The sequence below is a fragment of the Prionailurus viverrinus genome, chromosome D4 (assembly GCF_022837055.1).
Source record: "Prionailurus viverrinus isolate Anna chromosome D4, UM_Priviv_1.0, whole genome shotgun sequence".
Classification (NCBI taxonomy): domain Eukaryota; kingdom Metazoa; phylum Chordata; class Mammalia; order Carnivora; family Felidae; genus Prionailurus; species Prionailurus viverrinus.
In genome coordinates, this window is record NC_062573.1 from 24,547,765 (window position 1) to 24,560,323 (window position 12,559).

Consider the following 12,559-nt stretch of genomic DNA (forward strand, 5'->3'; position numbering starts at 1 on the left):
GACACAGGCACCAGCCTTGCATGGTATAAACGCTCCTTTCCCAGGCAGAGTAATTTCTAATTTTAGAAATGTGTGTGCAGTTAACTGGGCTCCACAAGGGTCAATGGGCTGGAGGGTAGAGTATCAATGTGTCAATTGATCTTGGACTATCCATGAACATATCAACCCATCCTGGGACATCTGGATCAAGAACTAGGATGCAAACAAGACGCCTGGTACTCACTACAAAATTCCTGTAGTAGTACCAGGAATGACAGTACATGACAGACTAGTTCTAGCACACATCTTCAATTCAGCGTGGCGGGAATAGTACAACAGCTTTAATGCAACCCTATTCCTTAAGACGAACTGGGGCAATCTGGTATTTCATGTGTTTGCCTCCAAGATATTTAGCACCCTTGAGAGTGCAGTTGCATAAAGTAGGGAAATCGAGCCAAGTTTTTGAAACAAAAAGACTACTCCTGGCTCTTCTGCTTTTTAAATCATCCCACTGGTACCCACTCCCTCTTCTGAGTGTGGGATCATGCCTGTTTGCATTCTCTGATTCAGAAGCTCAACATACAGCCCTTCTAGCACAGTTTAAGAGAGAGATCTTCAGAATTTGCCAAGAGAGGCACCCAGACGTTCATGCGTGCTGAGTGCAGCTCCCTTATCTTTATCAGTCCTGTATCTAAATATATTTATCTTTCAACTAGTGGTGGTACCATTCAGGCTGCATTCAAATTCGCTTTATTTCCAAATAAGTCATTGTCTCCTTAGCCAAACTGGGAGGAAGTCTGGAATCCATCCATTTGGCAAATTTAGTTATTCGCTCTGTGAAGTTGCTCAGGTCAACATACTTCCTTAGCCTTTCTTTTGTTCCTTCCCTCTTCCCTCTCACAGGGAGTCAGGCTTCTCAGGCTCCTGTGGGCTTTCCTTAAAAAGAGGAAAAGCTCATTATGGAATTCGTTCGGAGGCTATCGCGACCACTCGTCCTACTTAGACAGAGGGCTTTGTCTTTCGTAGAAGGCCGACGGGGAAAGGTCCTTAGCCCTAAGAAATGAATCTCAAATGGCAGGCTTGAAAGATCAACGTGAGGCCTGTGAAGTGACTTGGGGCTAATTGGGGCAACCCTAACGTTGCCATGGCGTCATGGAAGGAATCACACTGGCTCAGCGGTCCCACAGATGCGAGCCCAGAGATGTCCCTTATTTCCAAGTGTTGCAGTGTGGTGTCCTCTGGAGTGTGGCTCGGTCATGTACCGACACCGCCCAAGCCCAAGGCCAGGCAATTGGTGTCTGTGGCCAGAGCGCTTGTAATACTTCTGAGAGATCCTTCCAGATGGAAACCGGAAAGCAAAGTAGAAGGATAACACTCACTTTGTCAACTGGACTTCTGTTCTTGGAAATACCGTCTGGTAGTCACACATTTAAATGGCCTCTCATTTTGACGAGAAACGGGTAATGTAAAATCCATATAGCCTGCCAGCGCTTTTCAGAATGTCTTACCACGAACAAGGAAATAAAATCAAAACCTCATTGCTGTTATAAAAACAAAATCCTCAAATACGTTTAGAAAATGAGTCACTCACATAAGAGACTCTTAAAAACTGAGAACAAACTGAGGGTTGATGGGGGGTGGGAGGAAGGGGAGGGTGGGTGATGGGTATTGAGGAGGGAACCTTTTGGGATGAGCACTGGGTGTTGTATGGAAACCAATTTGACAATAAATTTCATATATTGAAAAAAAAATAAATAAAAGCATGCAAAGTATCCAATGGAAAAAAAGAAAAAAGAAAATGAGTCACTCAGAAATTGGGCAACGTGACGCTTGGGTAGCTTACACAAAGTGGAGAGCTCAGAGCTCGCACATTATTCCTTCTGAGAAGCAGAATGCATCTTCCTGTACGATGTGCTTTTCTTACCTACATCATCCCCTGAACCATCTAAGCAGGTACATCCCATTGAGAAACCTTTGAAAAGACGCGGACTTGGTTCAGAGGCATCTCGATTTAGGGGAGTCAGGAGGACCTGGGTGCTCACACCGGTGCTGACATGCACAACACTACCTTGGAAGAGTCACGGCTTCGCTGGGCTGTTTGGAGAAGAACCACACTACGTGTGCGAAAGCACATGGTATGGCATCCAGGATGAACAAAGCTTCCAGTGTTCTTTCCCTCCTCGCCTGCCTACCCAACTTCAGCCAGACAGAGCTCAGGTGCGTGTGAGAGCATGAGCGTGGAAATGAAAATAACCTCAGGCCAGAATGAAGCGAGAGATCAGGCCAGGTTTTAGCAGAGGTCACTTTCGTTTTTAAGAACAACTAACTTTTTATTGGCAACTCAACATGGGCAGGCTGAAAACCAAGGTTTTCACATCCAGGTTGTGTTTCCAAGTGTCCTAATAATTGCAAGAATTTAAAAATTTTGCCTCCACATCCCCAGTCCCACCCACCTCCACTCACACTCGCTCACATACTCCCCCACGAAAAGACCTACCAGTCATGCCTCTGCTGGCACTGATCTCAGCCGGCATGGAACTAAAGAGTGTAAACATGTGTTGGGTTCACTTCATTGTGGCCCTTCAAATACCCAGGGGATGAAGCTTAAAACAAACGACAGGAGCCGGAGTACATTTTGTGATAACTTTTTTTTCTTCTCTTTAGAAAAAAAAAAAAAAAAGTACAAAAAAAAAAGCTAAGAAGAGCCAACATGAAAGTGTCAAGAAAACATTCTGATAGGTCCAGACAAGGGAGTTCCTTCTCTGAAAGGAGTTACACGTTAGTTATTACCATGCTAGAAAAATGAGATGCAGTTAAAATTCTAGAACAATTAAAAGCCACAAAGCCAAGCTGTTGCTCTGCGGCTCTAGGTTGTAGATGCTCCGATACCGTTTCTGTAAAATAATACTGTGCAAACTGTAAAATATTCATTTTCATAGAAAGTCCATACAATATGATATACAAAACTGTTGAGTTGACAGGGGAGACTGGTACTGGTTGCTTTTTGGAAAGAGGTCTGCAGTGTTACCTCCCAGTGCAAGGACATGATTCCAGAAAGAGCTTGAGTTTTTTTTTAGATGGGAGAAGACTTTATCTAGGAGAGAACCATATAACCCCAATACCCCTCAAATCCAGGAGTCTCTGCCACTTTTTTATGTAAGTAAGTGACTTCACTAATATAGTACTTTAACTTAGAATACAAAACAGGTTAAGAGACAAGAACACAAAGTTCTTTGTGAAAGGAATGTTTCTCTCTGGCCAATTGATTTTGAGATTTACCATTAACCAACATTGCCCTCCCTGCAACTCAAAAGTTAATTTTCATTAAAATTTAAAAGCTCTGGAGGAGGCAGCAAGTGCAGTAATAAAGGGGTAAGGTGAATTGTTACATTAATTTTATTTCTGTGCCTATAAAACTGAGAAAGGAAGGTCTGTGTACAAATATCACAAAACAACATCAATCATTGAATCAATGTGGTTCTTCAATGCGCACTGGAACAAGAAGAAAATTTTGTTGGTGTAAAATTCTGGCATAAATATATTAAAGCTGACAAAAAAAATCAGGGCAAGCTACATCACTTCCTCATACAAAAAAATGTACAAAACATTAGCTTCTAACTAGATAAACATAATACTTGTCTTCACAGTTTGACATCAAGTAACTGTGTGTCTTGAAGTATCGAATTGGAGGGTGATAAAAAAAACAGCTTGTGACACATCAGCTGTCTCAGGTGACTTCGGTCATGGAGGCAGAGTGATTCTGTAAAGACAAGCAGGTGTAATCTCAGAGTCGGGCTGATTGACTCGTGCACACTCACTCTTCCCTGGCTGTGCCCTTGCTCTCGTCTCCTGACTTCATACAGGCTGTTCCCTCTCCCTGAAATGCTTTTCCAGGGCCTCACAAATTATCACTGTTTCTATTAAATCTTCCCTGATTTTTCAACCAAAAATAAAATAATTTCTGCACCTAAACTTGGTCTCTATAAAGTTGCCTTGTATCATACTTAATCATATTTTAATAGAAACATTTAAGGATCTCAAAGTAACTTCAGCTGCATTCCACATTTTTAATGTGGTGTTTTAATATCAAACGGTTCTGAGTTTTGAAAATTTTCTGTATGATTTATTCTTTGAGTCATGAGCTATAAAGAAATGAGTTTAATATTTTCAAATGTACAGGGTTGTTTTAGGTATAGATATCTATTTTTTTCCTAAAGAATGTAACCTGTGTGATATTGATCCTTTGCAATTTCTTGAGACTTTTATCTGATTTATTTTCATAATGTTTCATATGTTTTGAGGATTGTATGTAATGCACATTAGATCTTACTAATCATCTATATTTTCACTATATTTTATTTGCTTTTTAATTAGAGAGAAATGTGTTACAATCCATACTATGATTGCAGCTTTGTCCCCTTTTCCTCGTAATTCTATCGATTTGAGCATTTATGGCTTGTTTATATAACCCCTACCTGTTGTTTACATAACTTCTATATACAGATCCCAACGTTTCCTCTTTTGTTTGAACTTAAACCCCCCAGTCCATGGGGTTGGGAAAGGACTTAGGAAACTGTGGCTTTAGATCTGATTATTATTGGTTTCTTGATTCCTGTTTATGTTTAAAATACTAGAGACTCACATATTCTTGAGAGCTCGACTACAAATTTTAGAAACTAAGTATTTTGTTTTTCAATGTACTTTTTATCTGTCATGTTTGTGAAAACTAGAGCTTGATGCATTTCTTGCCATAATGTGAAAAATGACTTTTCCTTTATGTCTTCACTTTTATAATATGCCTCCTTTTTGAAAAAAAAATGTTGGGTCAATGCTTTGTTAATTTACATGTTTATAAGATTCCATTTCAGAGTAAGCAGTAAAGATAAAGTAATTCAATAGGCTAGGATAACTAAATGGGTGACTTTGGGCAGACTTCTTTAACTTTCCAAGTCTTGTCTTCTATTTATGATATGTCTACAATACCACTAGTTTCAAATCAAGGGGGCCCTTAGAATTCCTCTGGGAATATTTTCTGAACTATAAATATTCTTTTACCTCATGATTGTTGGATTAGAACCTCCTGGGGTAAGGTTCTAGGCACCTGGGTCTCAGCACCCATTAGATTCTTTTTCTGCTAAAGAAAAAAAGGTCTCCCCTTCTTCCCAAATGTGGAGACATTGAGAGACTTTACACCACACCCAGAGTGAGTTCATACAATTGTTTCATTTCTAACTTCCTTTTGTTAATATAAACTGTGTTTGACAAGTGCACAGTTGCTCAACACCGAGGGCGTGGAGAAGCAGAGCACAGCTCCAAGCTGGTCTCCTTAGGGTCACAATAACCCTGTGGGATCCTAGAACAGGGTGTCTATGGGATTACAAGAACTCTACAGGACCACAAAATTATGCTTTGGAAACCTGACCATTTTTGTTTTGTTTGGATTCTATAATTACTTACTTTTTGGTTTTTATTTAGTACTTGGGAAAGATTTTAGAAAATGAACCCTGTCTTAATCAACTATGCTAAAGGAATCACGGAAGACAAATATTCAAATTTGAGTTGATTTTTCAGAAAGGAATAAAAAGCACTGTAACTCCATGTGGTAAAAGAGAACGGTGTCTCAGGAGGAAGGAAAGGAGGGTGACCAGGTCCCCTCTTCAGCCAGACAGTCTTCTCCTTGAGGTCTTTTTTTTTTTTTTTTAAACATTTATTCATTTTTGAGAGAGTCAGAGCATGAGCAGGGAAGGGGCAGAAAAAGAGGGAGACACAGAATCTGAAACAGGCTCCAGGCTCTGAGCTGTCAGCACAGAGCCCGACGCGGGGCTCGAACTCACAAACTGCGAGATCCTGACCTGAGTCGAAGTCGGACACTCAGCCGACTGAGACACCCAGGCGCCCCAACTCCTTGAGGTCTTTTGAACAGTGGGATAGATTTCGCACGTATGAATGCATGCTCTGAAGAGAAGTTCCTATTTTCTCTCAGATTCCAAAAGATCTTCTCCCTGGGAAGATGGTTCTATCCCAGATATCACAAAGGAGTCAGCTTCTAATAGCAACCACAGCTGTTGGAGTTGACTAGGGAGTCCTTGCCCACAGGAGAAACCACAGGGCAGATTTCTTTTGGAAGAACTGTAGCTCAGTTCAAATACAGTATCCCTTACTGCATGTTTCCATTTAATGCTAAATTGCAGACTTGAGAATGGAATTTCTCTTGAATGAAATGCCAGGCCCTATGGTATAGTACAGCAGGTGGGGCCTTTGGAATTAGATGGGTCTGTTTTAATTTTAACTGGGTGACCTTGGGCATGTTTCTTAAAATCTTTGTATTTTACTTAACTTACCTACAAAATGGAATTTATAACAATTGTAGGATTATTGGGAGGACTGAATGTGATGGCTTGCAATAAATGCTAATTTTCTTTTCTTGACTCAACAAGTAAAGGGTATAATCATCCTAACTGCCCACATGAAAACATTTTAAATAAAGGTGGATGTTTTGTTACCTGAGTCTTCTATAGTTGGTGTGGAAGGCATCACTTGAGAAGTCAACTTTCTAACCAGCGTCCTGTAGCTTCTCTTTCTCTTTGACTAGCCTGCAGAAGTCCTGTTCACTGTTTCTTATTAATTTCTGTCTTCTGTGGGGGTTCAGATAGTGACTATTGTCTGATTTTTGGTTCTTGCTTTTGTCTAAAGTCTCTAGTTCAGGTTTTGTTTCTGGCTTGCCTCTGCCCCTGTCAAACATTCATTTCATGCCTCATGAATGCCAGGAAATATGGAGAGTAAATAAGATATGGTTCATAGGGTTCAGATCCTCAAGGTCTCCAAGCTCTTGGCAGAGGCAGATATGAAGGGGCATTATTGGCATTAATTGTGCAGGACAATCACACAAGGGTCCATGAGGTCCTTAGGCCCAAGCCCGTTATTCAGAAATGGCCTCGTTGTATCCAGATGGAACGATACACATGGAAACAAAGATACATGGGCAGATTGAAGGAAGTTCAACTGCTGCTCATAGTGATTCATAATATATAAAGATAATCTTTCATTCTATCTTGTGGAAGAGCAGATTTTGAAATTCTGTTTGGCACTTCATATTTCAATGTAAGTGGAATCCCCCCAAATACGACCTAGATGTCTCTCTGACCTCTGTGGTCACTATCAATGGTCCTGAGGGAGAAGAGAGAGAGAAGTCTGGAGAAGGCTTCCAACAGAGGGTAGTGCTTGAGTGGTGTTTGGCAGAAGGATGGGGTCCAAAGTTGATGTACTGAAATTGGGACATTTAAGGCAAAGTAGAGAGCATTTAAAAGAACACAGAGACTCCCATGTTTGTGGAACTCAGTAGGTATTTGTTTGCTTTTAAAACTCACCTTTGTCTTCAGTTGCTTCACCTCAAAAGTAGAGGAAACCACTCTGATCTTATCAGGTACAGAAACATAATTAGATAGGGAAGACCAGAGAAAGTCTATCTCACCATTTCATTACAAGGGATCATGATTTAGCTCCTTTATCACTCAACCTGCATCGATAGGCTGTATATAAATAAACCAGCAATAGATTTTTTAGTATGTTACTTCTTTTTTTTTTTTTTACATTTATTTATTTTTGAGAAACAGAGTGAGACAAAGCGTGAGCGGGGGAGGGGCAGAGCGAGAGAAGGAGACACAGAATCTGAAGCAGGCTCTAGGCTCTGAGCAAGCAGTCAGCACAGAGTCTGATGCAGGGCTCGAACCCACAAGCTGTGAGATCATGACCTGAGCCGAAGTCGACGCTCAACTGACTGAGCTGCTCAGGTGCCCCCTTAGTATGTTACTTCCTAATTAAATCAAGTCAAAACGTTCACCTTAATACAGGTTGGGGGAAAAATAAAATACTCGGCTCTGGGTTTAATGGAGAGCCCTAGTTTTCCCAAGATGGAAATACCTTTAGTGTTTTGTTTTTCTTGTTAGTAAAATTAGAAAGTCTTCACTAAATGTGAAAAGAAATAGAGTTCATCTCAGATACTGGATAGTTAATAATCTTTAATAAGGGAAAATATTATTTTATACTATATTGATAATTCCAGTGGGAAGTGATTTGCTTTTCCCTTGTACTATCTATGAAAATGGTTTTGTAAGGATATAAACATAAACACGATTTCAAGATGAATAGATTATTACAGGAAAACATCTTAGTGGGACTCGGCCTGGCCTGACAGTAGAACGCTGTTTTGTTATTGGTTATCTCCTTCTCTGCTTAGAGAACTACTCATCTCAGCTCTCCTGCTTGCTAGCTACGTGGCCTCAGGCAAATTCGGTGAACATCGCTATCTTCATATTCCTATTAAATTTTTTTAACGTTTATTTATTTTTGAAGGAGAGAGAGAGACAGAGACAGAGACAGAGAGAGAGACAGAGTGCGAGCAGGGGAAGGGGCAGAGAGTGAGGGGGACATGGAATCCGAAGCAGGCTCCAAGCTCTGAGCTGTCAGCACAGAGCCCAAAGTGGGGCTTGAACCCATGAACCGTGAGATCATGACCTGAGCTGAAGTTGGACGCTTGACTGACTGAGCCCACCAGGCATGCCCATATTCCTATGTTTTAATCTGTGCAGTGGGACTTTCCTATCGATTCAATAGGTTTTTGTTCAAATAAGAATGTAGTTGTAAAGCACCTAGCAACTGTCCCAGGCAAAAACAAGTGTTTGATACTATCTTTCGAGGCTGCTTTCACTTGGCGAATCTTCTGCATGGCATTTCCTGTCTTCTCAGACAGAATACACTTCTTTTTCTTCATTTGGATTCACAAAGCACCTTGGGAACCTCTGATTCAGTATGCCATATTATGACTACTCACTTATATCCACCTTCCTGATTATCTGTGAGTTCTTCGAGGACAAGGACTGTGTAGTTAATCATTTTCTGTATCTCTGACATGAACCAAGGCCCTGATGTAAATAAGTGAGTATGTTTGCATTAAAATTTTTTGATTGTGGTCATCAAAATAGATGCAAAAGGACACTTAGTAGCCTTTTTAATGTTTGTTTGTTTTTTTTAATGTGCTTCCAGCTTACATCTATTGCTGAATGTAACAAAACCTTTCTCTTTCTAAATATTGTCCTAGTCACTAAACCAGATTGGCCTCCCACATAATTGGTCCAAATTTCATAAATGTGGTATTACATAGGTCAAGGTGTCTTAAAGCAGCTGGGGTTTAAGTTAGACATTACTAAGAACTTCCTGAGGATTCATGATTGCCACGCCCCAGAATAAATACAGGACTATTGAGAGAAGATTGAAGTTCTTGAAGCCTTTACCTCAGATTTGATTAGTGTTGAGTGGATTCAGTGGTATCCTGCTTCCAGTAGAGGAATGGATTAGCTGACCTCCCAAGATAACCGGCCTTGAGCCTGTGGGTTTGGTTTGCTAAAACCACTTTACTGTACCTGTGCGCTTAAGGTTTCCAGAGGGCTTTCTATCCTTGGGAAAGCCATTAGGGGCACTCCACGGGGATCCTCGGGTTTGGATTTGGAAGGAGATCCTTGTGTTCCTTTAAAGTTATGGACCACACACATTCCCTGCAGGATGAGGAGGAAAAAAGACTGGAGTCAGACTAGAGCCATCTAGGCCTGGGCACCTCTGAGGATGGCAGGCCTTTCCCCCTAGAATATCGCTGCCATAGTGACTGTCTTCTTTTGAGCCAGTGGGTCATAGGGGCCATGCAAAGACCTCGGGCATAGTTTAGGGTGTCTACTGAACATGTCTAGGGGCTGATGAAGCATCTGACTGATAACCACATGGCCAGTGGTAATCAATCCACCCCACTAAGCCTGTTTCCTCACCTGTGAATGGAAATAACACCTATCTCACAGACCTGAAATGATTAAAAGACAACGAATGTAAATCATCTTATAACAGCAGCATAATTTATTGAGGGCCACTCTGTGTCTGGCATGGTCCTGAGGACTTCACCTTCCTTCATTTAACCCACTCAGCAATCTTACAAGGGAGGGACTATTATCATATTCAACTTGGGTAAGGAGGCACAGAGAAGTTAGATAACTTGCCCAAGGTCACACAGAGATTTCAACTCCACAGCCCCTTAATCATACCACTCTACTCTTTTGCCTCTTAACAAGCGCCAAACATATAGCAAATTATCCATGCTGACGAGTCTTTCACTCCTAAGATGACCCTCCCTAAATTATGTGACTACTGTTTGCTTGAGATTAAATAACTCAAAATCGTGGCACTTTTCCTTTATTGCTTCCATGAAAATACTTTCCCTCTAAACGACTGCTCACTTTTATTTCTTACTGAGGCCCTCCTTCATAACCGAGTCTGTTTTTGCCATCTTCTCTGCTTCTTTTGCCCTCGTAGAGTTTATCTTTTTCCACTGTCTTCATTGTTCTGCATCATTGTTTCTATACCCAGTATCTTTGAATCTTTCCTGTCACTCTTCAAACCCTGCAGAACATTTATATAAATATTCTCTACTTGGCTTTCTTCCACCTCACTCTCCAGCTCTGCTTAAAACCCCTCGATTCAGGAAATGGGGGAACTGGGAAACACAGGAACTCTGAAGTTGGAAAGACCCAGGTCAGATTTATAGCTTATTGGCTGCGTGGCCATTGAGTAAGTTATTTATCTTTGAGCCCCATTTTCTTCATCTGTAAAATGAGGATAAGAATAGTGTTAGGGTTGTCCTAGGAGCACATGATTTGGTGTGTATACAGATTAGGGCACGTAGTAATTGCTCAACTAATCACCAACCCCTGCCCTGGCTGCTTTAATCTTCACAATAATGCATATGTGCTCTAAAGTATGCTCCTGGTCTCACAGAGTCTTCTCTTCCTGTCTTCCTGTCCAAGTCTCCACTTTGGGAGGCTTCCAGTCTCTTCGAAGACATCTTTCCCCTCCCATTTCCAAGCTCAGTGTGTGTGCGCATGTGAAGTGTGCACATGTGCACATGCAGACAACAGGAAGAGCGTGGGGTCGGTCTCTGCCAGGGTAATTCAGCAACAGTTCTGGGTCTTACATAAAGACCATTTGTGGAAAACAAAATTGGACATTTGCCATCAACTGGGAAGGCAAGAACAGAGCAAATAATAACTAAGCAGTAGGAAACAGGGCTGCAAGTTAGTGAGAGAAAGGAAGGTTAATACTAAGGCAGAATTTGTACATGTGGCCTTAGAAAATGCAAAGGATGTCACAGATTTCATCCCATAAAGACCTCATGAAATACCTCGGGACAGTCTGTACCGTTCTTCGTCTCTAGCTGGGGATGTTGGTCCCGGGACTGATGGACAGCAAAATTTTTTGGCTTTTGAGCCTAAGCCTTCACTGATGGACTATTGATCTGTCTTTGAAAACCCTCTCTTCTCTTGAAGTCACCCGTGCCCTTTCCAAACTCTTTTAAAAGCAATCATTGGGAAATAGCTCCTATGAGAGATCAACACCTCAGGATCATTCAGCACCACTTTTCCTGCAGCTTCACACAGACAATTTGCATTGAAGTCCTTCATCTTTCACTTTAGAAGGAAAGCCTGGATCCATTTAAAATAATTTGGAATTAAAATGGAGCTTCCCCATCTCCATGGGGAGATCAGTGTTTTGAGCAACTGGGAGCATTTCCTGTATCTCAGCAGGTAAAAATGTTGGAAACTCCGAGTTAGAAGTTAGGAGAGGCATAGGTGTATTTAGTGTGTTGGGAAGGGCAAGGAGGAAGGCTAGGACAAGGAAGAGTCATCTATGTATAATGCCAGTCTCTATGGGTGCTTTGGACCAGGATAGGCAGAATGGGAGGAGGGACATCCGGACTGTGATGGCTATTGTCTTTCAGGGGAAGCTTGCTGAATATTAGTAGGGGATTCATTTCATGCACAACATAGGACTCTCCAGTCCCAGTGATTTACTGTAAATCCTTCCAGGTATACTTTAAATCCCTGAAGAGTATTTACAAATTGTACCTCTGTGGTATGCCCTTGTGATAAAATACTACACAGCAAGAAAGAGAAATGAATTATTGAGACATGCTACAATGGATGGATCTCAAAATAATCATGTCAGGTGAAAGACGGCCAAGAAAATGAATATACACTATATAGTTCCATTCATATGAAATCCTAGAAAAGGCAAACTAATATAGAGTGTTGGAGAGATCAGTGGTTTCTTGGGAATGAGGGGAATGGATGAGGGACAGAAAGATATATGTATGTCAAAATTTATCAAATTGTACACTTCATGTGGCATCTATTATCTGCCTATTGTAGTTCAATAAAACTGTAAAAAGACAAAAATAAAAATTAACCTCTTCTCTTCCAGTCCAACTAAGATTAAGAAATTTCCTAGTTGAGCAGGTGGTGAGGCCCCCATCTATTTGAGGAACTAAAATCATCAGAAAAGTAAAGATACGGAGAAAACTATATCAGCCAAAACTCTTCTCCAGAAAGATTATTATACGTGGTTGAGAAGCCACTTATAGTGAAAATAAGCTGAGAGCCACGTGTAGGTGACAGCAGAAGCCTTCTAAAAAGCCTGGGAGTGGCTAGAGGAGTGTTTTCATACAGCAGAGTGGGATATGCAAGTCTGGGCCAGAGCAGAGTTT

The 12,559-nt window shown here is 41.1% G+C and overlaps 1 protein-coding gene across 6 annotated transcripts in view; it reads right to left on the bottom strand.

Moving 5' to 3' along the window:
* Positions 1-2,687: 2,687 nt before the first annotated feature.
* Positions 2,688-12,559, bottom strand: part of PLPPR1 (phospholipid phosphatase related 1) — a 327,145-nt gene continuing 317,273 nt past the window's right edge. For all 6 annotated transcript variants that reach the window (XM_047830313.1, XM_047830317.1, XM_047830312.1 and 3 more), the window contains 2 exons: positions 9,399-9,530; positions 2,688-3,739 (listed from right to left, as the gene is read on the bottom strand). In XM_047830313.1, the coding sequence (XP_047686269.1) occupies positions 3,707-3,739; positions 9,399-9,530 (165 nt within the window). In that variant the 3' untranslated portion in view covers positions 2,688-3,706. The remainder of the gene's footprint in view (positions 3,740-9,398; positions 9,531-12,559) is intronic.